The 26,724-nt window shown below is 41.7% G+C and overlaps 4 protein-coding genes across 9 annotated transcripts in view; 2 read left to right on the top strand and 2 right to left on the bottom strand.

The window, feature by feature from the left end:
- Window positions 1-9,870, top strand: part of htr1fa (5-hydroxytryptamine (serotonin) receptor 1Fa) — a 38,688-nt gene extending 28,818 nt beyond the window's left edge. Inside the window, exon 4 of the transcript XR_004612501.1 lies at window positions 9,859-9,870. The gene's annotated coding sequence lies outside the window, so the exon portion shown is untranslated. The remainder of the gene's footprint in view (window positions 1-9,858) is intronic.
- Window positions 1,753-11,879, bottom strand: LOC117754845 (zinc finger protein 292-like). Of its 2 annotated transcripts, none has more exons than XM_034574165.1 (12): window positions 11,711-11,879; window positions 9,330-9,475; window positions 8,717-8,798; window positions 8,459-8,594; window positions 7,729-7,931; window positions 7,396-7,532; window positions 7,003-7,144; window positions 6,346-6,630; window positions 5,072-6,241; window positions 3,856-4,673; window positions 2,084-3,132; window positions 1,753-1,967 (listed from the first exon to the last, which is right to left on the bottom strand). In XM_034574165.1, the coding sequence occupies exons 1-12, from the start codon at window positions 11,834-11,836 to the stop codon at window positions 1,963-1,965; spliced, it is 4,299 nt and encodes a 1,432-aa protein (XP_034430056.1). In that variant the 5' UTR covers window positions 11,837-11,879; the 3' UTR covers window positions 1,753-1,962. The 2 variants fall into 2 exon arrangements, with proteins under 2 accessions (XP_034430056.1, XP_034430057.1); XM_034574166.1 differs by having other exon boundaries at window positions 3,856-4,646.
- A 2,246-nt stretch (window positions 11,880-14,125) lies between these two features.
- Window positions 14,126-22,218, bottom strand: zgc:152951 (uncharacterized protein LOC569013 homolog). 5 transcript variants are annotated; one of them, XM_034574489.1, is made up of 11 exons: window positions 21,977-22,218; window positions 20,575-20,814; window positions 20,318-20,435; window positions 18,778-18,930; window positions 18,427-18,621; window positions 17,579-17,652; window positions 16,643-16,840; window positions 16,161-16,298; window positions 15,984-16,073; window positions 15,673-15,816; window positions 14,126-15,450 (listed from the first exon to the last, which is right to left on the bottom strand). In XM_034574489.1, the coding sequence occupies exons 2-11, from the start codon at window positions 20,812-20,814 to the stop codon at window positions 15,322-15,324; spliced, it is 1,479 nt and encodes a 492-aa protein (XP_034430380.1). In that variant the 5' UTR covers window positions 21,977-22,218; the 3' UTR covers window positions 14,126-15,321. The 5 variants fall into 5 exon arrangements, with proteins under 5 accessions (XP_034430380.1, XP_034430381.1, XP_034430384.1 ...); XM_034574490.1 differs by having other exon boundaries at window positions 20,575-20,825; window positions 21,992-22,218; XM_034574493.1 differs by lacking the exons at window positions 18,427-18,621; window positions 18,778-18,930 and having other exon boundaries at window positions 20,575-20,825.
- A 639-nt stretch (window positions 22,219-22,857) lies between these two features.
- On the top strand, window positions 22,858-26,349 carry c21h3orf38 (chromosome 21 C3orf38 homolog). Its single transcript, XM_034574805.1, has 4 exons — window positions 22,858-23,022; window positions 24,332-24,498; window positions 24,970-25,190; window positions 25,381-26,349. Exons 1-4 carry the CDS (start codon window positions 22,896-22,898, stop codon window positions 25,742-25,744), a joined length of 879 nt encoding a protein of 292 aa, XP_034430696.1. The 5' UTR covers window positions 22,858-22,895; the 3' UTR covers window positions 25,745-26,349.
- The last annotated feature ends 375 nt before the right edge of the window (window positions 26,350-26,724 follow it).

Genomic DNA, 26,724 nt, shown 5'->3' with positions numbered 1-26,724 from the left:
TGTTGACGTGTTTCCTCCAGTCGTCTTCACACACCCTGCAGGAATTGACAGGCAGATACTCCATCCCCAGTTACCACACAGACAAGGTAGTAACTGGTGATAGCGTAGGGCCCCCAGGTCCCTTTTTGCCTATAGGGCTGATTCTACTACTACTATTACTGAATGGATTTCCATGAAACTTGTTGTAAAGATGAGACCAAGAAAGAACTCTTAAAATGTTTACGTCGATCCGGACAAAGCGGTGGATCCAGTTATTTTTTTTATTTTCTCTAATATTGTGAGATTGGGCATTTTCTGACATTTTTACCAATTTTCCAGGGAATCATTTGTGGATCTTAATGAAAATATCAGGCACATTTATGGAACTAATATCTCTGAGTGTAATTTGTTGCAGCTTGATTGACTGCTGAGCCTTATCAGAGGTATGCGCTCTGCTGAGTGCTATTCTAGTTGCATGTTAAATATGAACTACACGAAACTGACTCATGAACATTAATAATGAGAAACCAAAACGTTCTAAACCTTGATATGAACTATGATCAACAACAACAGACTTTAGATTCACCGTTTGTTTATTCAAACAAATTTAATCACCTTTTCTTTATGAAAAATAGATGAGGAGTCATTACCTGTACAAATCCAATCTATTCACATTTTTACATATAAATAAGCAGGTTTAAGTGCACAGTCCCATAAAAACATTACGTTAAAAAGTTATCAAACAGATCAACCTTCTCATAAGTATATACACAACTGAGGACCGGTCTCAGATATTCAACAGGATGAAATACATGATCTTTGAAATTCAAAGCAAACTGGTGTCACTGGTTCAATGTTCAATCTTCGCCTACAGTCTAACACTGATTCAGTATTGGCACTAATAGAATTATGAATAACTCCTATGCTGTACAGAGAATTATTGTGACAGTACGAAGGCTGATTTACATGGTTTCAGACATTTTGATCAATGTTGACATGCCATCACCAGAAGTCCAGTTAACAAAAGGTAAACACTGTTGAGCCTTGTTACAAACAAGCAGCAGCTCACACGCACTGGAAACACGTCCTCTTTCAGTTTTAAAAGTTATTTGACAAAGGTTTGGAGGATTTATTGAAAAGTAAAATAAAATCTTGTAATTTAGAGACGTGGAAAAAGAACACGACCAACACATGTCCACAGTTATCGTCGTGTATAATTGGATGTTTTTTCATACGACCTCTCTACAAAGAACTCAGAGCGGCACATGATTCATCTGGAAGACTGTACATTCATAACAGAGAGAGCAACATACACACCGTGCTGCTCAACTTTTCATTAATTACCACAACTTCAGAATGTTTCATGAAGCTGAAAACACTGATCGTGATGCGCTGCAGGTAAAATCCATACCATACGAACTTAACAGCGGTGTGTTAGGTCCAGAAAGGTTTTGTCATTACAACACTGTCATTCTGTGGTCTAAAAATAAATACTGATCAGTGTGAAGTTATGTTATAGATACTATTGTGTACTTTTACTCTCGGGAGGCTGTCCTGGGCTGTATTTGGTTTCGTAGTTATCACACATTTTCCAGAATAACTTTTAGATACGACGAGAAGAAAAAGTCCCATTTTGTTTTCAAATGTGATAAAATATTGAAGGAAATGATTGATTTATCACTGATTTGACCGAAAAGGAATATTTAACACGGATTCACTTATTGCTTAAGAAGATTTATGAATAAATATAATCCTCCAAATATTTTATAAATGTTATTTATGAATAAATAAAATCCTCCAAATAACCATTTTGGCACATATCCTGCCTTTGTTGACACACAGGTGTCCATGAATGCAATAATCTGAGTGTTATCTGTATCTGAGTGTTAAGAAAAGGTTCCAGTGTTGATCTATGTTCAAGGTTTGCCCTGAGCCAGGTGACGGAGTATAATGGTCATTCCAGCTTCAGCTCCTCTTCAAGCACTAACCTAAAAATAAGAACAAAACATGGGAAAGACAATTAACCAATGATCCAAAGGAGTTAGACTTATTCACATCATAATGACTTCATATATTTCAGAATTAGTGATTCAAGTGAACTTACTTTCATCGTCAGAATCGAAGCCAAACAGTGAAGAGCAGGTGTTGAGCGCTTGGTGTTTCTTTAGTTCTTCTAAGCTGCCGAAGGAGGACAAACACTTGTCACAGCGTTGTCTGATCTTCTGCTCAGGGGCCGTGTTGTCCACCTTCTGCTCCTTCTTGAGCTCGGGCTCCTTCTTCTTCTTATTGCTCCAGTAGACATTTTTCCTCTGACCAACCTCCTCGGTGGCCCTCCTCTTGCGCATGGAGAGCACAGATTCATCCAGGTAGGTGGAGGGCGGCGGCCGGATGAAGGGGGCTTTGACGAACGTGGCGTAGGACGGATCCTCGGGTCTGAAGGTCTTGTGCTCGGTGATGTGCGGCTCTCCCAGCTTCTGCTGGACTCCCTCAACCAAAGTGGACAAATCCTCAAGGTCTCGGACATTCAGAGGGTCCAACTGGACTATCGTTCTTTTTCGAACTTTCTTAGGTGGAGTGGTTGAATTACTTCCAGCATGGGAACTTGCCACATCCTCAAATCCATTGATGGTGGCTTCGCTGTCATCATGACTGACTGGTTTCTCTGTAAGATCATCTGATTTCGACAGGTCTTCACTGCTGTTTGAAAGATTTGCTTCACAATCCTGCTTCTCGGTTTGGCTCATTTCTCTGAGATCCTCAACATGCGAGGCCTCGACGTGATCTGGGATAGGACTTTCCCTCTGTCCCTTTTTATTCTGCAGCCACAACTCCTCGACCTTCACCCTCTGCTTCCACGGAGCTTCCGAATTTTGCTTTATCTTTCTGTCGGCCTTTAACTCCAACTCCTCTCTTTGAGGAGCTGGGATGTAGTGTCTCCATTCGTGATCGTAGAGGCCCTGAAGGCTCGAGAAGAGCTTCTCACAGTCTGTGAAGGGACACTGGGGTCTGAAGGGCTTGTGGGTGTTCACGTGGTCCTTCAGTTCTTGCTGCGTCAAGAAACGCTGGTCACACTCTAGATGGTAGCAGAAGTGTTGCAGAGGACTATCATGGAATTTCATGTGGTCTTTATAATTCTGGAGAAACTGCAACTGCCTGTTGAAGGAAAGCAAAGTCAACATCTTCTAAAACACACTGTGTGCAGTAAAGAACAATTAGCAGCAGACTGGAGAATCAAAACAACGTATAAAACAATGGTGAAATTTAAAGATCCAGGTTTTTGTAAAATCAGCACCTAGGGAGTAAAAGTTTTTAGAGACTGTTCTATAACTTAGCATATCAAGATGGTTAACAAGTATTGTTTATGAACTACTAACTTATCATTGGCCCATTGTTCAGACCTGGTATTAACATCAATCCTGAGAGATCTGATCACAAGCAGACAGCTTTAAGCTCAACTGTTCACACCGGACGATAAAATCCATCTTGAATCGGTCTCCTGCGACAACTTGTGATCAGATCTCATTCCTAAACTTTCTTCACGAAGACCAAGTAATGTTGTTTTAACCCAGTTTACAGATGTGTCTGCTGTCAACATTTGTGTGTGTATATGTGTGGTGGCATGAGTAAGAAATAGTGAAAGAGGGATAGTGTTTTAATATTGATTAATAACCTAATCAATTTCTGGATTTAGGTACCAGCTTTAGAATGATGACTCTGTATTAATGGCCAGCAATGCCAGGAATCAAGACTATGTTTGCAGTAATGTATAAGACATCCAGGTACAATTTAAGGCTGGTAGTGCAGATACAGTCATAAACAATCACATTAAAGTGTTGATAAGTTTGTCTGTGATGCCTGATATACCGAACATCCTACCTGAGGCAGAGGGTACACTTGTGCTTGGCCCAAATAAAAGTCTTCTCCAGCACGTCCTCTTCCTTTATGTGGCATTTGAGAGCGTGCTTCGTCAGTGTGGTGCTGACCTTCAAAAATACTCGATCACACAACACTGACGGGCACAGGTGATATGTGATGTCCACACCGTAGCCATTTTCTTCTGCTGGCTTCTTCTCCCCCTCATCGGGCCCTTCCCTCTCAATCACAGACGGTTCTCGTACGATCACCAGGCCGTCTTTAATGTCGACCTGCTCATCCTTGAAATCTACCCGCTTGAAAATATTTGCATTAGGGTTCTTGCACTTTTTGTGAAGCACGGACGTCTTTTTGATGAGGGTGCGGAGGTTTCTGATGATTCGATCTTCTCTCTTGAGGCTGGAAACTTTGATTTTGCTGCTAGTTTTCCGCTCAGGAATTTCCTCATCAGAAATGTGAGTCTGAATTTCATTCTGAGGCTGGTTCAGATTCTCCACATTTTCTGCTACTCCATTAGCAGCTGGAGTGTCCATGGTGCAGGGCTCCTTGTCAGGGGGTTTTTGTTTGCACATTTCATCAAAGTGGTCCATAACATGCTTTTTGGCAAAAGGGAACTGTTTAAAGCGTTTTCCACAGAGTATACATCTGATTTTCCTTCTCTTGAGGTGTGAGAGAGCATGCCTCATAACATTCAAGCCTTTATAGTCTTTACGGCAGAGAGTGCAGTGGTGTGCCAAATGAGCGTATTGTTGAGTACGGAGCATTCTGTCCCTCCACGTTCTCTTGGTTTTCACCTGGAGAAAAGACAAGGACACAAACCACTGAAATCAGTGCTACAAGTCACACAGAAAAAGTCAGGAGAATATCAAATAAAGGTTGTTTGTCCATTTTCTTCACTGATACACATGAGCTGTTTTCAGACATGAACTCTGGAAAATTCTGTAAGATTGAGTCGAAAAATTAAAAAAGAAAAAAACCAAGAGAAAACAATTATCTCCCGGTAATAAAAAAAACCTGTTGACAAACACATTGAAGACACCGACGAAGATGTCTGGAGAGTTTGTTGTGATAAGAGCCGACACAGCATCATTTTTAAATACTGTACTCAGTGTGTAAACATACAGATTCCTCTGCGGCATTTCATTCAAAATAGAATGTATTGCATTGTCAAGTTCCTTGGGGAAAAATTACAAACTATGACCACAAACAAATAACTGACCTTGAGTTTAGAGACTTCTGTTTCCATTTGGGACAGGGGCTCCTCTTCTGCATCACCATTCAGCCCATCTGGCGCGGAGGATTCTTCAGGTTGCAGTTTTTCACTGTCAGGCTTTCTGGAGTTAAGGGAGTAGCTGTGCAGCAGATCCACTGGACAATCCAGTAACTCTAAGAGTGGGCCATCGAGCTCAGGATCAGCTTCGACGGCAGAGATGGAAGCTTGAGCCTCACCAGGAGGACCTTCACTAAGCTTTGAGCCAAGCCGTGTTTGAGATTCCTCTTGGATTTGTTCAGTTAGACTATTCACACAGACCGCGTCAGTATCTTGCACAACCACAGTATTTTCCTTTTCAAGATCATTTACCGGCTCAAGATGAGTCTCTTGGTTTTCGCTTTTTTGTTCAAGTTCATTCACCAGATGTGGCATTTCCAGCTCTGTGTCAGTTTCCTCGTCCAAACCAGATCCGTCTACTGTCAGGAATATTTCATTATCAGGATAAGAGAGTTCATATTTGAATAAAGGCTTCCGACCTCGTTTCTTCCCTTTAACTTTGACCTTTATCTCTTTAACAGTCTGTACCTGCTCCAGCCTTGGAAGGCCTTGCAGCCATCGTTTCTTCTGGCCTTTCCTTTTCAAAATTTGGCTCTTCACACATCGAGACAGATACTCTCTTTTGCGGTTTAGAGGGAACTTTGTGGAAGCAGAGTTTTCCTTGTCAGTGTGACTGCGTCTTAGTGAATACATGGGCTTATTGCCCAAAGAGGTGGGCTGGAGATTGTATTTGAACTCTGGATCATCACGAGGCTCTGCTTCATCATCAGACACAGAATGTTTTCTCCTTCGTTGCCTTCTCTTCCATTTTCTCCTCTTCAAGGGAACTTTATCTGTTGGAGGAACACACTTTTCTGCCTGTTTGTCTACAATCTGCTTTTCTGGAAGTTCTTGCTTCGCAACTGTAGCTTCAGTGCACTTGCACAAACTGCGATCTTGAGAACATGAGTCATTTGAACAATTTGTTGACAGCTCTTCACTGTATTCCCTTTCTTCTTCTTTCATCTCATTCATAACAGCAGCCTTCATGACCTTGTCACTTATCAGCTCCATGCAATGGGTCCTGATGGTCAGGAGGTTCCAGAACTCAGGGTCAAAACACAAGCGCTCCTTCATCATCTGGAAAACAAAGATGGGAAACAATGTTAGTCAAAGATCAAAAAGCGAATATAGCCAATATATTAAAAGAGGTTGAAAATATTCCCCTCTTTACCCCCTCATACCTGTAGAATATGGAAGCGGACATTGGTCCGGACAGGGCTGTTGTTTGGATGTGGCTCCTGGTCGGGATGCATATAAAGCAGGCAGACGGTTCTGTAAGCCTCCAGGCTGCGTTCTTGACAGAAGACGAGCAGAGCACAAGCTCGACAGATCTCCAGGTCATGAGGCAGAAGGAAGGCGATGGTCTTGCAGACCAGAGAGCAGGTCACAGAGTCGGCCTGCATGTCACACAGCTGCAGGGCCCTGGCACAAAGCTCCACACAGACCTGGATCCCTTCACTTCCCACCTGTTCGAAAGGCACAGTCATTTAAATAAGGTAAAATAGTGGATAGAAGAATCAAATGAGAGTGAAAACATAAATTTAAAAAAAAAAACATTTTAACAGCATACCTGCACTGTTCACATTTTATTTGAATTAAAGAAATATATTGCTGCTTCAGACCTCTATTTTTGCTCACTCACTTTACTGGGTTAAAGTTAAAAGACATACGTGTCCTGATTGATTCAGAAATTTTTCATTTCACTATCATTGATCCCAATGCTCCTGAACACTCAAAGCTTTTGAAAATGTTATATATCGTTAACCTGATCTATAGCAAAAAAACGTTTTTCTAGAGCACAATGTGTGAAAAAATGACGAGGAGGAGTTATGTCGAACCTCTGTGGTGAGCAGTTTGATGAAAGGGAAGATGGCTCTGACATTGGTAGCAGAGGAAGCCAACTTTAGGCACTCAGCCAGGAAGCCTTGTCTTGACGGATGGGCCCGAAGGTGCAGCCTACTCCAGATGAACACCAGGTCCCTGCAGGGAGACAGCAGAGGATGAGTCAAAAACATATAGTTTAGTTATGTTTTCATCAAACAGCAAACATAGATATACAAAGGAACCAAATTAAGAAATCAATGTATGTATCCTGCCAAAGACTCCCCTTACACACATATAAGCAATTTTAAAGAATTAAAGAAAGAATTTACTGAAAGTAACATTCAACTGTAAAAACTGAGGAGATATTTCAGTGTATATTTGTGTGAAGTAGTTGTCCAGACACTAACCAGATGTAATACATGTCCCCATTGTGAAGATGCTGAGTAAGGAAAGCTTTACACAGTGACAAAAGGAGCTCATCCTTCTCCACACTCTCTGTGTTGCAGATGATCTCCACTGCATCTCGGCCGTCTATCTCTGCCATCTGAGGAGGAAGATTCGTAGAGGTACATGCATACATACTTAGTAAAACAATTAATTTTAACATAGAAACATAATTTATTTTTCATAATGATCATCGGCAGGTGTAATCCATTCCATGTATCTCAGCCTCAGATATCTTAAGGGACAAACACATTAATTTAGGCTAACCCCCTTATCTTATGCTCTTCTTCTCTCACCTCCTTGTGAAGATGTTCGTGCAGTGACGCCTTGCAGAGACAGGTCAGGTAAGCCTGATGAAAGAACAGATGCTTTCCAGCCTCACGATTCTCCAGGCAGCTTTTAGCCAGGCCCATGGCCTCCTGCATACGTTCACAGGCCTGCAGGTAACGAACCCGGAGCTCCAAGAACACCGGCAACTCCGAGCTCAAGAATTCATCAACTGCATGGGAGGGAATGACATGTTGAATAAATGATACAAATTGGGCTAGGGTAATTTGTAGAGCCCTATCAATATATCGGTTGGTCGATAATATCAGCCACGGCAAGCCTTTCATCGTGGGATCTATATTTGTTTGCTGATATGCGCCAATGTAAAATCGTTTATGGTTAAACTGAAAAATATCAAGCTTCAATTACATTTATTTGTGAAAAGGGTTTGATAATAACATCTTATGAAACATCAAATATATGACAATTTTGTCAAGTCAATTTCAATTGAACTGGATTTTTGCAAAAACTGACAGCCATGCAGTGTGAGAGTGATAATTGAATGATAGACAGGAAAGTCTATATCAATCCCTCCCTTTTTCTCTACTAATCTCTCACCACTCTGTCCTACCTGTATCTCTCCATTAAGATGGTTATGTTTATAACTGAAGACTTCTTGGGGTTGGTGTGCAATACATAACAAGGCAGAGCTCTATGTGTTCATATCTGCTGTTTAATCAGCTGTGATTATGAGCTTACCCTCTTTGGGTGGCAAGTCTGCCTCCTTCAGGATTCTTTGCAGTACTGGATTCTCCCATGGGCCTCCTGCTTTGATGGTCTGTTTCACTTGCTGAAAGTAGCCATTCCTGTGCCTTAGCAGCTGAAAGTGACACTCCTGCAAACAGTGGTAAAAAGATTACCTTTTTTGAAATGACCAAGTGCATGATTGTTAAGATCCTTGGGTCCATAATAGCCTGAAAATACAATCAATACAGTCGCTGTGGCAAATTTTGTCACCTGAAAGGAATCAAGGATGTTTTTTAAAGGCGCTTCCACAAATTCTTCTTTGCTGAAAAACAGCATGAGTTCAAAGAAGCTCCTGCAAGACAAACAGAAAAAAGTTGTTTTCAGACATGAACTTTGGATAATGCCCAGAAAATTGGGTCTAGACATTTTCCATTTCACATATGAATAATATAGCAGCAGATGGTCCGGGTCAAATGTGTTCACAACAACAGGAAAATGTTCAAAACATTGAGGCGAGGGGGGGGGTGTCAGGGTAGAGCGTGCAGGAGGCAGGACATAACCTATAACTTCTGATGTGAAAATCACATGTTTTTTTGTTTACAGCACATTGACACAGGCGTCTGCCTCATCGTCACAAGCTCTCGAATCTTGTTCACATATTTGTCGACTTCTTCTACATGTATGCCACCTCTTTTTAATCCTGAGATATTTGTTTTCTTTTTGTAGTTGTTTTTCTCATTTTTAAATTCATCGCGTGCGAGAGACATCAGTAACACATGGCAGCAACTGGTTTGATGCTGAAGTTTACAAGCCAGTTAATCAAATTAGATTGAAAAAACTGTGTATCTGTCATCACCAAAAAGTTTCCAAGTAAACTACTTACAAGGCCAGGCTACTGAGGACATGGTAGATGTGCTGACAGTCATCGGGGAAGGCAGCAGTGGCTTTGGTGAAACTGCTGAGTGCTGTCCGCAGCAGCTTCAGCTGGGGAAGAGGAACTTGCCATTGCCCCGTGTAGTCCTCAACCAGCTGGGAAGCAAAACATGGAACAACACAAAAACAAAATACAACAAGAGTTAATCTTACATAGTATCACACCCAAACACTAAACATGTTTTTTAACTTAGAAGAAATTGGCTTCAGTTGGTCACTACAGTAATTATTTGGAATCCTGCATTTGAAGGAGCTATTTGTAAGTTTTCTCTTTCTTGCCCAGAGCGGATAGTAATGATTTTCACTTGAGAAGAGCTTCTTCCATTGTTGTGTTTACAAAAGAGGAAGTTATAATACACCCTCTGAGCAGCAATACTTTTTTAGGGCAGACTGGATGCTACAAGGACTTAGTGTACAAAATTGATGAAATGGGCCCATCAGGCTGAGGTTAGCTGGTTAACACGCTGACTTCAGTAGAGGAAATGAAGTGATAGAAAGAGCAGATCAAAAGTCAAGATTGGTGTTGCTTTTCAGTGCTGGAGACAGCTCTAGGCGAAGAAAGGAATGACATCTTATAATAAACTTGAAATGTTTCTTCTAGACTTGTAACACATAAAACACCTGTTACTGCTGTGGATGGATATACTTATAACATTACATACAGATATATGGATAGGTGGATAGACAGAAGGAACAGAAGAGCCATTTTGATCATTCTGCTACACTCAAAATCTCATTATGCCAAAGAGAGAACATGTTGTAGAAACTATGGTATTCTTTTTCCCCAAAAAGGTAGAAATACTTCAACATCTATAATGGAAAAGACTTTCAGACCTCTCTCCGATTGGATGCTTGACGTGAGCTTCAGGTATGTTTACAAATGCTAGCGGTAGAGCCCGGTCCATAAACCGCTCATAGGAGTCAGAGAAACTTTGTAGTCCTGCATATGGCACAATTTCTCCACAGTGCATTGTGGCTCATTTAATAAACTTTCAATATAGTTTTATTCCATACCTATTGGATTATTATCTTATAGCTGTTCTAACTAGATGCTTTGATTCTGCTACCACCCGTCTTGATGCGACTGCACACAAAAAAGTGCAGAAGTGCACTTTGTAATTCTAACACAAATCCACCAGGGAGGTAAAATCTTCATTTGACAGACTTTTGGCAACAAAAGATCGGATATATCTCTGTCCAGGCAACACTGGGTGGGAAATTAAACAGAGCTCATCTTCATATACTATATGAATAAAGCAGGTTGAAAAATTTAAGTTCCAATTTAAGCTTTCATGTATTCTCCACTTATAGCTTGTTAAAGGTGAAGTGGTGGATGTTCCTGATGATGAGCAGGGTTCGGTCAGAGAATGGAAGTGCTCTTCACCTAGTTTATCTGTATTCACAAATTATTTGTCTGAACTGCATCTGGTGTGTGGTCAACATAAAGCTTATCTGGAGCACTTACTGACTATTAAATGACCATGTACTTCTTTTATATCTTCTGATAGATGAGTGTGTGCGTTGCAGGAGCGGGATCCACAGTGATTGTGTACTTCATGTCAAACAGATTGTGTCTGCGATACTTTTGTTCAGTCTCGCTATTCTCAACATGCATTTTAACTTTGCTGCCACATCAATGCATTTGTTACGACAGGGTTTGAGCTGTGACAGGCATCGATCCTTTTAAGCGTATCAAGTGGCCAAATCATGTTTACAAGTTGAGATGGACGTTTAGACATAGATAACATTGCACAAGCTTTTCTCAAAACGATGGGTTCGAATCCCAAGTCATTGCTTTATTTATAACTTGTTGCTATGAGTTCATATTATCTAAAAATTTGCATTCCTGTCGCAGGGGGTTATGGTACATGTCTTGAGGGTTGTCACTGTTTTTTTAACGCGAGTTTTGACGACCGAGATTTTGATGAATGTGACGAAAGTGTAACTTGCATCAACATCGAACATCTGAAATGAGTTCAGAGAGGCTGAATGTAAACAAATGTCACCAGTTAACATGATAACCAGATAAACTACACACCGATAATTAGCTTAGCTCAACGGACTTGCTAAAAGGCTGTGCATGATCAAATATCAGCTACAACTAACATAGGAGTTGGTTCTTGAACTCACTTACAGCAGGTTTATAACTTCGTACAGTCTGCTGAGCCTTTCTGTTGTGTTTCCGGTGGGCTACGGCTCACTTCGCGCTAGCTACACAAGTGCATTAATAACGCTAGTCTGGCGGCTAATGCTAGCTAGCCAGGCTAGCAGCGTTAGCTATAAACAGACGCCGTCTCGGGAGACCACGCAGCCAAATGGAGTCCAACATACCTCACAGAACTCAGAGCAGTAGTCTTTGCTGTTCAGGGTCGACTCGTCGCTGCAGTGTCTGTCACACAGTGAGTCCAGAGCTGATTCAAGTCCGTCTGTTTCCAAATCACTTTCGCTGTCCGCCATACTGGCTGCTGCTACCAGCGCATAGTCCCAGTTGCCAGGTTTGTGTGGTTGCATCCTCCTATCAGCCTCAACAACACGCAGTCAACCTGGCAACCCGACACCGTCATTACCGTGTGTGTGTGTGTGTCTGTCTGTCTGTCTGTCGGTCGGTCGGTCTGTCTATCTATCTATCTATCTATCTATCTATCTATCTATCTATCTATCTATCTATCTATCTATCTGTCTGTCTATCTGTCTATCTGCCTATCTAACGGCAAGAACCAAAATACAAGAAAAATGATAGACACCAAAAGATAAATATACTTTCTGATAATTACTCAAAATTACAAGAGTTCTAGGCTGTAAACAGATATGTTTTCACTATAGGAATATCTACTGACTCTCTGAACTTCGTCGCCCCGGACTTAGGGGGCCGTATATCGAATTATTCGTTATTTTAGTATATTCTGTTAGTAGTACTTCAGTAGCAGTAATGGTGGAGGTAATGAGCTGATACAGTAAATGAGAAAGCAGATTAACTCAGTATAGACTTTATTGTATAGTTCCGTGTTGCATATTTACTAACCATAAACATATTGCTTCAATAAACCCCAGGTTAGAGGAAAATAGAATGATTATATTAGAATAGCTTTTTAAAAAAAACTGTTTTTGCATCAAATACCTGTTACATGAGATCATTCTAAAAAAATACAATATCATAAATTACATCATAAATTAAGTAGTACAGAGGTTTTCAAAGTGTGAGGCAGGCCTCCCCAGGGGGGCTCCAAACAGTTTCAGGGATGTTTGCCTCAGTTTATTAAAGTGAAATAATGTTACATTAGTTATTACATTAGTTATCATATATGTAGCCTACATATGTGTGATTTGGTTTAAGAGATCATTCAGAAATTCAGTAGTTTAGTAGTTTTTCCCACTTTCCCAGTCATAAACTAATAACTGGGTGCAATATGAAGTTATGTCAAACAGCAATATTAGGCTTTCTTGACTCAAATGTTGAGTGTCTGTGGGATCAAAAAGCACAACCATGATGCTATTGGCATCCAGGTATTGAGCAAAACTAAGCAATACAAACCAAGATGAGAGGAAGGGGGCGCAATTTCCCATGTTTTGTCTGAGGGAAGGCCGACCGTGTCAGACTTTGAAAACCCCTGACGTATAGTACAACCTTTTTTTCTGTTCAATTTAGCCATTGTGTCCTCCCTTCATATATTAATCTGAGTCTATCAGTTAATAAAGCCAAAGGTCCATTGTCGCAGAGAAAGACAAAGTGCAGACTGTTGATACGACTCAGAGGCAGCCCTGCGACAGGCCTTCAAGCACAGAGGCTTTTACAATATTTCATGCAGCTAATGCATTCCAGTTATAACACATGCTCAGTAAACTGTTTTGCTTTGGTGATGCTTGTAGCCTATGGACAGAAACTAATGCACAGTAACATGTACAGTCATGTGCAGGTGTGCATACAATTATTTGCAAACAAATGTAGAAGATACAGAATGAGGTGAAACAGCAGGAACGACATGCTGACATCGAACACTTGAATCATTTCCACTCACATTTTCCTTTGACCTGAGATAAAGTCCGAAATTGTGGAAAGATCACTTAATGAAAGATTTTCAAAGTCACACATTTCCTTTAACCGTTAAGTTATAATAAGTGAGTGTGTGGGAAATCACACAGAAAAATGCATCATGTTGAAAATGAGTGATTGTTTTAAGGCCAGGTAAAATGGAAAGCCAATAAAGTAAAATGTCAGGTGTTTAGGTGGAAACCATAGACTGTAACGATGGACGACATGACTGCTCCCCAAAAGTGTCTGGATTGCCCCCTGGTATCTGGCTGCAGTACAGGCCATAGATATTGCCTCTTCCATGTTAATGGATGGGACAAGGACCAAACTTAAAAGTCAAACCACACGTCATATACATTTTTGTGATGGTTTCTGTCATTTTAGGTTGCTCCTGTCACCGTGATGTTTTCCATGTTTGTTTTTTCCAGTAAGATTTGATTTGATTGGTTATTTAATGCTATGAAAAACATAGTAAAACATATTGATTGACAGCTGAGACTGACTCGTGATTTGTCCAGGGTGTGTATCGATGGGACCTTGATACCCGGGCTCCACTCCCTGTTTGTTACTGTGCAGACACAAGGTGGTGACATTCGTATCCATGATATTTTAGCTTCATTTCTGGATTGTGGGAGGAAATGGAGACACGTTGTCCATCTTGATATACAGTCTAAAGTGGAAACTGAACTGACAAGTGGAAAACTCAAACTGAATTGAGTCTTAAACTGCTACATTTAATTGCTTCGGATTTTAGCAACAACAACAAAAAAAATGTGCAGACATGCAGGAATAAATAGTCAAATGAACACAGAACATTATTGCGACAACATTTTTCTTTGTGAAAAAATACAAATATATTTCAACAGCAGAGTTGGTGATAAACATGTAGATTGATAGAGTGCATCCCGAGTGGGTGCAGCTTGGACATATGTTTCCATTATTCACAATATTATTAAATTTCTTAATAAATACCTGTGCTGAAAAAACACAGTTGTAGCACTTCTGCAATTTCAAATGGAAGACCTGGATTAGAAAGGGAGGGTGGACGATGATGTAGAGGAGAGGGAGAACCAAAATGCCAACAGTGGGTTAGGAATAAAAACAGATCCAAGACATGCAAAAGTCTGAGCACTGCATCTTTCTGTGTCTCTTAAAACATGGACACAGTATTTTAATTCAGGGCCTGGATCCAGTTCACGAAGGTGGAGATGTGGCGACTGAAGACGCTGCCGGAATAATGGACCAGCTCTGTGGACAATCTGCAGACCACTACACTCGAATGAGTGTTTTTTTTAAGGTATTTTGATATGGCTTATCAAGGCAGAGTATTTGGATCAGCAAAGTTATCATCTCCATGTGAAGTAGCCTAAAATATGTGTTGAACTGGACTGAGAAGATCATGATCGTCTATTGGTCCTGAGTTGCTGACGTGCTGTTTAAAGACTGGGACTGGAAAGCATGAAAACCATATTGATGATTGAGGTTGTTATAATACAGGATGCAGAATTCTCTGCGATCATTTCATCGTTAATAATTTGAGATGTGTATGTGTTGTTTTTTAGAGTTTATCATTTGACATTAGTTTTATCAATACGAAAAGTTTACGACTCATTCGAAGTGCATTTCATCATATTAAATATGCCGCTGCAGTAGAAAATGTCGAGCGTCTTGTTTTCTAAAATAGGCTCGCTCGGCATCATGTTGTTTTTGGCGTTACCTGAAACAAAAACATCTAACGTACGAGACAAATACAATTCTGGAGTTCAGTGCAGACGCGTTCCTTTGGATTTTACAGTTTGATTTGCATAAGAATAATTGCATGATGTTTACGGTGATGCAGCTCAGGAGAAAGTAGACAGATGCAAAGGGACATAGTGTATAGCTGGGTGTGTTGTGTTTGTGAGAGAGATGCTCAGTGGGTGCCGTTGGAGCTCCAGTCATAAGGGAGGAAGGTGACCTTGGTTTTGCCTGCAGACATGACGCCCTGCAGGCTGGTCTTCTTCGGAGAGTCGCCCATGTGCTCCAGCACCCACTTCAGCAGCTACGAGAGAGGGAGGAGAAAACAGAGCGAGAGTAACAGATGGGTTGAAGGCTGAAAAAACCCGGTTGGGGTTTTCTGATGGAATTTGCAGTACTCTGAATGTAACTAGACACAAGAGCTGATAATTAAATAAAACTTAGAAAAGTTCCAATGCTACAGAATAAAAATCATAACAGACAAAAGAGATTTCAGATGGAAATCAGCAGCTGGAGTTAAACCTACGTTCTCATCGGTGCCTCCAAAGTCGGCCTTGTACCACTTGAATATCTGACTGAGTCGCACTTCTTTTTTCACAGAATCCACCGTACAGCCGTCATCGTTCTCCAGGAAGGCTTCAGCTGCTATGCGGAGCTGACTGTCGATGTCCTGGAACGGATCAGTAGATCACAACTGATTCATTCATGCTCCCAGTATTAAATGAATGTAGATCACTGCTCATGACTTAGGACTCAGTAAATCCTGCTCTCAGGCTCAAAGACCAAACTCTTGAATAAAAAAAATACAAATAAATGAACGGATGCACTGGAACTCACCTGTGGAGAGTACGTTTTAATAGGCGGGCAGCCCTTTGCACCACAGTTCAAGGCAAAGTGAATGAGGGGCTCTGCGTTTGGGAGAGCCACCTGGTGGACGACAGGAGAAGTAAAGATGAGTAATTTCAAAGAATAACGTTATATTTTCAGTTGAGATTGAACAAAATGTCTGAATACTTGAAGCCTCGGGTCCGTGTTGGAGAAGGGCCTTCGAAACTGTGCCAGACCCTTTTTGTTCCCTCTCAGCACGCCGTTCTCGATGTCCTGCAAGGTGAACACTTCTCCTCCAATCAGGTAGCTCACATAGTTGAAGAACTATAATAGGGGACAGAAACAAATATGTCGAATTCAATACAATCCATTCCTGTTGAGCTGAAATCAAATTAAATAAAAAATTGGGAATATCTTAAATAATTAAATACAACTTTATGATAACATGACCATTTATATCATTATTTCAAGCTGTTAAGAATGCATGTTTTATCTTTATAATTCTGTCAGGATGTAAAATGATTTTATAATGTCATTAAAAAAAGAGTAGAAATATCAACTGAACCTTGTTTTCTTTAAATGATTTTTGCAGAACAAGTATTTTGAAACAGAAAAAGTATTTCCAAACATATGAGGGTTTTGAAAACAGTGCAGCTGTGTTATCTTACTCTGTATCTTGACCACATGTTGGTGGGGGGCCCCAGGCGGAGGAACCCGTGGATGACGAGTGCATTGTAGGTGTTGATGAAGAAGGCCAGCTTCTCCTCCCGGCTCAGTGACAGCAGCTCCACCCTCTGCAGCTGTATGGCCAGCTCAGAGTAACGCTCGAACGCAGGGTTCGACGACATGCCTTTGTAGTCCACAGACTGTAAGAGCACATATATACACACTCAGTGTCGCCAAATGTTCAGGAGTTAAACAAACTAGACCAGCTCTTGAATCTTGTTGACATCTTCTGTCGACATCGTCTGTGTCTTCTACCTGTTTGACACCTCTTTTTCACCCTGAGATATTTGTATTCTTTTTGTGTTTTTTACTTCTGCCTCCGACGTGTGTTAGCAATGTTAGCAAAATGCCGACTGGCTCATGGTGAATCCTGCGGATAATATGTCCAGAGTTCTTAGGAGGGGGCTGGCAGTAGAATTTGTGTTCTCACATACAGCCCCATACAGATTATCTGGAGTTCAGCAAGTTGGCAAATTAGCAGTTGTGCAAGGATTATCTCGAGGCATTCTTAAGACAATGCATTCACGAGGCAAAACCTTTTTGTGAGGTCACAGTGACATTGACCTTTGACCACCGACATCTACTCAGTCGATCCTTGAGTCTAACTGTTTGTATCAAACTTGAAGAAATTCCCTGATGAGATATCGTGTTCACAAGAAAAGGGTGGACGGACGTACAACCCAAAAACATGATGCGTCCGCCCACTGGTTGCCGCCAGCGTGGAGGCATTAAATTGAACATGTGTCTTAAATGGCAGATGTGTGTTCAGGTATTTGCTTTGTACACATTAAATTCCTCAGATTCAAACATAAACTTCGCAGTTACAGATGAAAACACTCAGTGAGTCAGAATCCCTCCACAGTCAACAAGGCCATTACCTTGCCATCGGCAGAGAGATGCTCAGAGAACAGTTTCAGAATCATCTCCCGTAAAAGCAGAGAGAGCTCCGCAGCTAAGAGGGAGAGAGAGAGAGAGAGAGAGAGAGAGAGAGGGATGGTTAAAATGTTTTACATATTCAAGAGCATGAAGTAGAACAAATGATGGTATTATTAGGAAACATGACCTGTGAGAAGAGAGCGTTGCAGATACATTTCAAGAGGAAACCGGCTGAGCAGAACAACACGCTTAGAAAAGCACAGGTTAGCTTATTAGTTAGCCGCTGGAGGGGGTGCAACATTCATTCAGTAACAAATACAACAACACAGAGCCAGAAGAAATGCTTCATCACCACTGCAGAAGAAAACACAACATTTAAGAATGACTTGAAAGCTAAACAAGTAGTAATCTGACAGAACAGGGTTTTGAAATTGGGATTGAATGATATACATGATCAGGTTGTAGCTTTTTTTGTTGTGTTTAAATATCTTAAGCTAAGACTAGATCATATTCAAATTTAACCCTAACCCTGATTAATGTTATTTATTTATTTTCTAGAGATATCAAGGTTAGTAACAGACGTACATGCTCATACTGGAACACAGCCACCATACACAATGTGAAGCTCATAGAATGATGTCAAGCGACTATCATGTATATCATTAACCCCCATTTCAGCTCTTACCGCCATAACCTTTACTGTCATTACACGCAAACCCAAGCGAACCCAAAAGCCAGCAGCCAAGAAGGGACAGGGGTTAGAGGAGCCACAAAAGGCCACGCTCTCAGTGCCTTCATCCTGGAGTGCGATGTGTGTTTGTGTCCAAAGCCCGGTCCAGTCCTGACCTACCCGGTTTGACACTGCAGCCGGCAGTCTGTCCTGCGTTGAGGGCTGAATGAGGGTCATCCTCCAGCAGCCTGTACAGTGCGTCAGTGGCGTTTTCCCCTTCTCCAAAACCGCCATCCTGCTGCCCACAGCCACGCACACTGACCATGTACTTCTTCTGCAACAATGCCTGTCCAGTGCTACAGGCCTCAGCCCTGGCTACCACACACATGACCACAGTCAGTAAGTGCACAGATCTCAGTGTGAATCAGGACACCCTGAGATAGTTCAAAGAGTTTCCAGATTGCTCTATTGACGTCTACGAGATCAAACAACCACAACAAAGAAAACCGGTTTTACTGCAGCCGTACTTACCCAAGCCCTTCTCTTTCTGCAGCCAGTCTACCAGCTGATCGCCGGAGAAGCTCTTTTTGTAAACAGACAGCCCCCTCCTTTGACTGCCAATAACACTGCCATGTTTGAGGTCCTGTACCAGGTCGGCCAACTCATCTTTCTCACACATAAACTCTTTGAGGGCAGGAATATAAGAAGCCGCACATGTACAAACAAGCAGAAAACACACATGTTCAAAACCCACATGGAAGAAAGAAAGATTATGGGAACTAATGCAGTCGATCATGAGAAAAAGAAGGAAATATGTATCTGGTTTTATGGAAGTTGACCTGACTTGGGTCAACTGTTTTTACATAGCTGCTCTACATATAACATATATTTTCTTTCAGGCTATATTTAATAAGTGGTATCGGATCTGTCCATAGATTTATGTACTCAACGATGCCCTACCTGGTATTTTTAGCAGTATCAGAGGCTTCTCTGATGCTGGTATCGAAATAAGACTGTCTCTAAATTATATATAGAGATTGACCTCTGCACAATTCCTTCATGACAGGAAAGAAAAACTAATTCGTGCCCTTGGAATTATTATCTTTTGGAACAGGTGTCGGTTTTGTGCTCTTGATTTAATCATTTACAGTCACAAATTGATATATTAGGCTGAACTGTCAACCAATACTGAAGAAAAAAATTGAGATTTAACTTAAATGAGGGCAAACAGAATTTGCAGGCACCTCACTTACAGGACAAAACTGCTTCTGTCAACACCCATTGTCAAATAACTGGCAGTCGGAGCTGAAATTATAGACTGTTGCTGATGGCCTCTCAACAATGGCAGCAATGTGACTAGAATCACTATTTGATCTTGACTTCCTACGAGTGACAATGAGTTTCAAAATACTAGATCTGAGCTAACATCGAATTTAAATATTTCTCCACAGAGAGCTGTGTGACTGCCCCAGGAGATAAACTGTGTTTACACAGTAGGGAGCTGAGGGATCAGATATAATGAGGCACTGTGAGACAGTTTGCTGCTGCTGGGTTCATCCTGAATGCCAAGTTCTCCATTATCAACTGTGTATGTTGGCAATAGCGACAGGAGACGATGATGCTGTGACTCAAACCTGTCCATATATGGCCATATTATATAATCTCTAACTGTTCTTGGTTCACTTCCATGCAAAGTTTACTGTGTGAAACCAGCCCATCTGACTACGGTTCACTCTAACTGTGTGTTCATGTGGTGTCGGAATAATCGGGAAAAGTTGTTCCTTTCTAACGCCAGTTCAGGTCGGAACAACAACTTTTTAGGTACATGAGTTGCCGAGGTGCTGATCTCTATAACAGATTCTACATGGGAATATGCATATCTGTAGGAGGGCGACAAGATCAGGAGCCAGACGTCTGGTTTCCGTTTCTAAAATGGTCAATCACGTTTGAGCAAGCTTTGGTTGTCCGCAGGTAAACAGTCAATGTGGAGAGCAAAAGAGGCAGAACACATTCACCTAATGCATCAGCTATTTGTGATAAAACTGATTGTCTGAGTAATTAAACCTCTCACCTCCATCGGTCTCTCCAGCTGCTTCCTCTGATTGGCTCTTCTCTGGCACAGGCGGAGCATCTGCTGGAAGAGGCTCCTCCTTGACCAGACTCACCAATCTCTGAAGCTCCTCAGGAGCCTGAACAAATGGAACAAGATACAGGACCCAAACTAATAAGTTTAGACACAAATTTGAATACCAGCAGATTTTGACACTGTTGATTAATACACAGTACAGAGCACTAAGTTCACCGGGTGACTCTCCTCCTCCTCCTCACCAATTTCTGCAGGTCATCGTTGCCGCCAACATGAACATTGTTGAAGAAGATCTGAGGGACTGAGCTGCGTCCTGTAAGCTCCTTCACTGCCGCTCTCAGCTCTGGATGCCTCCCCAAGTCCACGTCACATACCGGCACCTCCAGACGCCCGAGGGTGGCCTTAGCCTGGACACAGTGTGGGCAGCCCTGGATGGAGTACACGGTTACCCGTCCCAGAGCACGGCTTGAAAACTCCCCCATCTGCAGCAGCACTGACAAGTCAAGAGAGCCAAGAGTTTTAAGTTTCAGTTGTCCAGAGAAAGTCTGCTGAGCTCCATGGGTTTCAGTCACTATCTGCTGTTCTTGTTTTCTCTGACCTGAGCTATGGAGCAATGGTGAGCAAACAGGACGAGCATACTGACAACACCTTTTGGCCCGAAGCCTTAAACTTAACTTTGTTCTCTTGTGTGTATTTGTGTACGTGTGCAAGCCCACGTTATTCAGATGTCGTTATTAAACCCTTATGACATACGAATGTAATTGAGGCTTGCTATTTTTACAGTTTAACCAAGTTTAAATATAAATAAAAAGAAAAAAAGTTGTGCCCTTATTTGTCTGGTATATACACACTTCCTGATTGACAGATTTGTTTCTCTGCCCTTACTCATGAGGGTGAAACTATTTCCTTATCTTGTATGGAGGCAATAATACCGAGGACTTGGTAAATGAATGACACAATTTCCTTCCTGCTAATTTCTGAACATTTCCTTAGAGTAAAAGTCAGTTATCAGTCCGGGCTTATCAATTCCCTGTGCTGCCCCTCAGAATGTAAACATAACAACGAACCAAGAGGTTGTGTCCTGACTTCTTTACACTTCAGCTCTTTTGATGAAGTTGTTTATGAGCTATTGTAATAAAATAAGTATCCAATACCTCAGTAATTAACATGCATGGGAATTCCTGAGCAAAACTTGTTTGGAATTGGTGAATAACTGCTTACTACATGTAGAAATATCACAGCAATCCCCTGTAAATGTATTAAATTAAGAAGATACTGATAGCGATGTTATGGTAGATGACAGAACAGAAACAAATAAGGCTTTTAAATAAGGAGATTAAAAGTACATGCAAGGTAACCCCGATTTATAGAGTGATATTTATAGTTGCAGAAATAACGCATTGAAATGAATATAAAGGAGGATGAACCTTTGCAAACGGCGCGTCTAAATTAAACTGCCAACTTTGTTTACGGAGTTCTGAATGGGACTGGACTGAACCGGAATATGAGAGACAACACAAACACAGACTAAATCCTTATAAAACGCGAGATGTTACCATGTAAGTGTTCACTGTTCCCTGAAGGAGCTAAACTGTGCTGATGCGAATATATTAGCAGATGACAACAGCAGTAACGTTGCGTTACCTTTTTTTTTTTTACCTCAGCTCCGCAGCTTGGAACGGGAAAACAAAATGAAGGGACCCCGCAGATCCTCTTGGTCCGGATGATCTGCACCTATTAGCTCATGCAGCAGCGGATGGAACGAGCCTGGTGCTGTTCTGCAGCGACATGAAGAAGCTGCTGAACAAAGTGTTTCATCATCACTGTCACTGAGGCTCTGAGCAGAGGGACTGCTTCATGGCTGCTGTCCCCGTGGTGCCTTCACGAGCTGCTCGTACGTTTAATGAATGTCTAGCGCTGGTGGATGGTGCCCCCCCCCCGAAATGCAAATTACCAAGGTCAGATCGAAAAAAGGCAAACGCAAATTAAAAAAAGTAATTTGCAAAACTGCAAATGAGAAAACGCAATGTCAAATAAGAACAAACAATAGCAAATGAGAAAACACAACAGCAAATAAAAAAAACACAACAGCAAGTGTGCCACACTGCTGTGTCTTGTGAATGAGAATCTCTTTATGGTTTTGCCAAATTTTTGTTGCACAAATCCCATTTAAAAAAAGGGATAGTTAGGTTTTGATTGCAGTTTCATTTTGAAATAGAAGTGAGAGGCTTAGCTCCTTGTGTTTTGTGTACTTTCAATACAATGAGCCAAATTCCACAATGTGTATGAACTGCAATGCTCTCTCCTCATACTCAACCTGGGGAGTATCAACATTGATCCATGAATACATGACCAGAGGAAAGTAAATGAGCCATACACGTGCAGTTAATGTTAGTTTCATTTTCAAGAAATCCCAAATTTCCTACAGCCACAAAGGCAGCACAGCTCATCCTACTGTCCTGCTTACAGTTGCAACGGCGGCTCAGCGCGGAACGTTTGTTTCCCGCCGACGCTTGTTCCCGCACGGTCTGTTTTCACAGCAGGACACGAGTGCAAATCAAAGATGTCTGGACTGTCAGAGACGGAGCGGCTCGGCTGCACAGAGATACTGAAGCTCCTGTCCAAGAGCGACCTGCTGTCACTCAGTGACACTGTGACCTTTAAGGTGATAGTTGTGGAAAATGCCACAGGTACGTTTTTTACTCTGTACCCGGATGGCAAAGAGCGATCTAGCTAGGCTACCGCTTCGTTCGTTTTCCAGACGTAACAAGTTAATGTCGTGCACACAAGTTTTATATCACACACATTAAAAGTTTATTCGAGTAGTTATTTAAATGTCTTCGAATACATAGCTTCTCTTTTCGCTCTCGTCTTTTCCCATCAAAACGAACTGGGTTGAGAGGTAAAACGTTGCCTAGCCTAATTCTAAAACTTCACTGAAAAATTTACTTTTTGGGAAAATTAAGATATTTAGGTCACAGAAGTCTGTGTAAGACTTCAGTGAGTCAAATAAAATCTCTCTGTGGAGATGCTAAGTTGCAGATTTATTAAAAACATGCCATTTTTCTAAAAGGGGGTTTGGAATGAGCTGAAACCAGGGACAGCACAACCTGGATCTTGTGTTATTTCACTTTCACTTATATTTTATTTAAGGACCGTTAGAACTAATGTGTAGATTCAGAAACGCTGGAGTGCCTTTACTCTGTCCATGTCTGCCCATATTGTGGGCAGACATGGACAGGTTTGAGTCACAGCATCATCGTCTCCTGTCGCTATTGCCAACATACACAGTTGATAAGGGAGAACTTGGCATTCAAGACGAACCCAGCAGCAGCAAACGGTCTCACAGTGCCTCATTATATCTGATCCCTCAGCTCCCTACTGTGTAAACACAGTTTATCTCCTGGGGCAGTCACACAGCTCTCTGTGGAGAAATATTTAAATTCGATGTTAGCTCAGATCTAGTATTTTGAAGAAGATATCAGGGTGGTAGATCGCTTTTGGAATGGAAAAAAAGTGATCTTGCATATACCTATACTGGTGGTAGGCATCAATTACTGCAGTAGAAGATACAAGGGACATTGTCCATCTTGTCCTATGTTCTAAAATGGGACAATGTTCAGTTTAAAAAGGCACTGATGCCGGTAATGATGTCTAATCTACTGAGCGTGGCACATGGGTTTCATCGTGCTGCCCTACAAGCCAGTAGCCAATCAGATTTACCTTTAACCTCAGTGTACCCTCAAGTTCCGCCTGTATCATTGTTTACAAGGCCAACACACTTGATGACGCTAAGGTGCACAACTGAAGTTATGTCCCTAACACCTGCTAACATCTACTGGTAGTTGGTAACTTAAATTGTGCAGACGACCTACAAACGTACAAGGGACATTCACCATCTAGTCCTATATTCTAAAATTCACTTCTGCCTAAATAACATGATGTCCAGATAATGTAACATCAAATAATCGTAGTCCCTGTGTTCATCTGTTCAAACAGAGGCCACGGAAACGATCCTGTCCTTCAGTAAAAACGCAGAAGAGCTCCTGAGAAGGAAGAAAGTTCAACGGGACCTAATTTTTAAGTATCTGGCCAATGAGGGGGTGGCGATGGCCCCCAACAGTGAGAAACACCAGCTGGTGAAGAGGACGCTGGAGCTTTGGAAGGTACACACGGAAAGGAGGTCGAGACACTCAGCCCTAACATGCCGTTGTGGTTGAGTATGTGGAGAAAGGTCAGATGGGGATAGCTAGGTTGGGGTGGATGGTCAGGTATAACAATCGCAAAGTAAGGCAGCGTAGGCAATACATAAATTGAAGGCTTTTTGAAATAATATGAAAAAACCCTGGATCTGCCTCCTGATCCGGATCTACACCAACATTTTATGGGTTCTTTCCTGACCCACACCTCATCCGTCCACCAAGTTATGTGATAACCTGTTCAGTAGTTTTTGCATAATCCTGCTAATTTACAGACAGACAAATGACAAATGAAAACATAACCTCTTTGGCAGAAGTAATTAATCTGCAGCTGCAAATGTAATTGTTGTCTGTGTGGCAGGTCTAACTGGAGCATGTCTACTGACAGGTACTTGAGGCAAATATTGTTTGTGTTAACTAACTTATCATTCCTTTAAGGCCGTGGTTGATAAAAGACCTCAAGGAGAGACAGATGAGACAACATCTGATGACCTGAGCTTGAAGGCTAAGGTGGGTTTTGACCCTCAGCTCCTCGGCCAGCAGTTCTGCCAGTGGTTCTTCCAGCTCCTGAACAGCCAGAACCCCTCACTGGGTCAGCCGCCTCAGGACTGGGGGCCGCAGCACTTCTGGCCAGATGTGAAGCTGCGTCTCCTCGCCAGGTAAGAACACCAGTAATAAATAGATGGAGACATAATTTAAATTAAGAATTTTATAATTTTTTTGTATTTATATCAGCATTTGCCGATTTCAGTTTTCTTGCAGGTGAACTGAAAATGTTAGCAGAGGGAAAAACAACCCCAAATCAACCTCACATGAGAAAAAGCTATGTCTCTCTTTTGTCTTCCTCAGAGCGGGCAGTGTACAGATGGAGGAGTTCCTGGGTGCTGAACTGGTTAGCCTCCGTCTCCTAGCCTTGACCAAGGAAGAGCGCCTTCTCCTCAGCCCCAACATGGAGCCCAATGGCCTCAGGACACTTGCCTCCCCCCACGGCATGGTGCTGGTGGCCGTGGCCGGGACCATCCACAGAGGCTCAGCCTGCCTGGGCATCTTCGAGCAAATATTTGGCCTCATCTGCTCCCCGCTGGAAAAAAACAAGTGGAAGATCAAGTTTGTCAACCTGAAAATCAGAGGGCAGGATGCTCTTGGCGGGACGGAGGCCACAGCGCCTGCTTTGACTTACAACTCCAGTGAACTGCAGCTCCTCTGCACTTGATGAAGCTCTTACTCGTCACTTGTCTAAATTGCCCAAACACAGAAAACCAAGCTTTTGTTTATAGAGACTTAAACAAGCTACTGGTAGAAACCGCTCTCTTTACTTATATATACCATTCAGGTCAGGTTGTACAGGTACAGGTAGGTACAGGGGGACACTGGTGCATTTTTGCTTTGATGCAAAGCGTATTGTGCTTTGTTGGCCTGTGGCTCTCATTGAACTATGTTCTTTGATTTTGTTTCCGACTTTTAAAATTCCTTTTTCATTTATCTTCACAGTTCCACAGACAGAATGGTTTTCCTCTTCGTCGTGCCCTGTTAGAATCATCATAATTATCATCAGCAATGTGATGGTGATTTGAGTATTGCATGTTGCTAAATCCCTCTCATGTTTTGGTATTGCCATTATTGCAGGGGGAAATATTGTGATTACCTGCAGTAATATCTGTATCAGTATGCAGCAACTTTTTACATTTTAATGGGATGGTTAACGGCTGTGGGGGAAATATTTGGTCTGGTACCTCTGCCAAGAGGGTTATTCTTTTGTCCATGTTTGTTCATTAGGAGGATTAAGCAAAAAATATATTATTTTCTTACTTTGTGAGATGGGGCATTTTGCAATATTTCATTGATTTCTCAGCGAACGCTTCATGGATCATGATGAAAAATTGGAAAACTTATATTTAGGAGCGTTTGTAATTCGGTGCAGATCCAAATATAAAGCCGGACCTTGTGAATTTAAATGTGGTTCCATAAGGGGACTGTTGGGCCGTGGCAGAGGGACGCATTCTACTGAGTGGGTCAAAGTGTAATTGGCCACAAATTGTAAATGTGCCTGATGGAAGTTTTCTTCAGCCTCATCCAAACAGAATTAGCATTACTTAGAATTTCATGACTTATGAATGCAGTGGAGTCTAATGGCTCCTCACAGTTCAACTGATGCTCCAGTTGAAGCGCCTGAAGAAAATCACTATAATCAAG

The sequence above is a fragment of the Hippoglossus hippoglossus genome, chromosome 21 (assembly GCF_009819705.1).
Source record: "Hippoglossus hippoglossus isolate fHipHip1 chromosome 21, fHipHip1.pri, whole genome shotgun sequence".
NCBI lineage: Eukaryota > Metazoa > Chordata > Actinopteri > Pleuronectiformes > Pleuronectidae > Hippoglossus > Hippoglossus hippoglossus.
This window is presented reverse-complemented; position numbering and strand designations above follow the sequence as displayed.

Bases quoted from the DNA above. Each gene is read 5' to 3' on its own strand.
- c21h3orf38 (XM_034574805.1), top strand. From the start codon at position 22,896: ATGTCTGGACTGTCAGAGACGGAGCGGCTCGGCTGCACAGAGATACTG. The intron at 24,499-24,969 runs GTACACACGGAA...CATTCCTTTAAG, and splicing joins GGACGCTGGAGCTTTGGAAG to GCCGTGGTTGATAAAAGACC. The intron at 25,191-25,380 runs GTAAGAACACCA...TGTCTTCCTCAG, and splicing joins AAGCTGCGTCTCCTCGCCAG to AGCGGGCAGTGTACAGATGG.
- zgc:152951 (XM_034574489.1), bottom strand. From the start codon at position 20,814: ATGGGGGAGTTTTCAAGCCGTGCTCTGGGACGGGTAACCGTGTACTCC. The intron at 17,653-18,426 runs GTAGGTCAGGAC...TCTCCCTCTTAG, and splicing joins CGGCTGCAGTGTCAAACCGG to CTGCGGAGCTCTCTCTGCTT. The intron at 15,451-15,672 runs GTAGGTTTAACT...CCTCTCTCGTAG, and splicing joins TTGGAGGCACCGATGAGAAC to CTGCTGAAGTGGGTGCTGGA.
- LOC117754845 (XM_034574165.1), bottom strand. From the start codon at position 11,836: ATGGCGGACAGCGAAAGTGATTTGGAAACAGACGGACTTGAATCAGCT. The intron at 9,476-11,710 runs GTATGTTGGACT...TTTGCTTCCCAG, and splicing joins ACTGCTCTGAGTTCTGTGAG to CTGGTTGAGGACTACACGGG. The intron at 6,242-6,345 runs GTATGAGGGGGT...TTTGTTTTCCAG, and splicing joins TCCGCTTCCATATTCTACAG to ATGATGAAGGAGCGCTTGTG.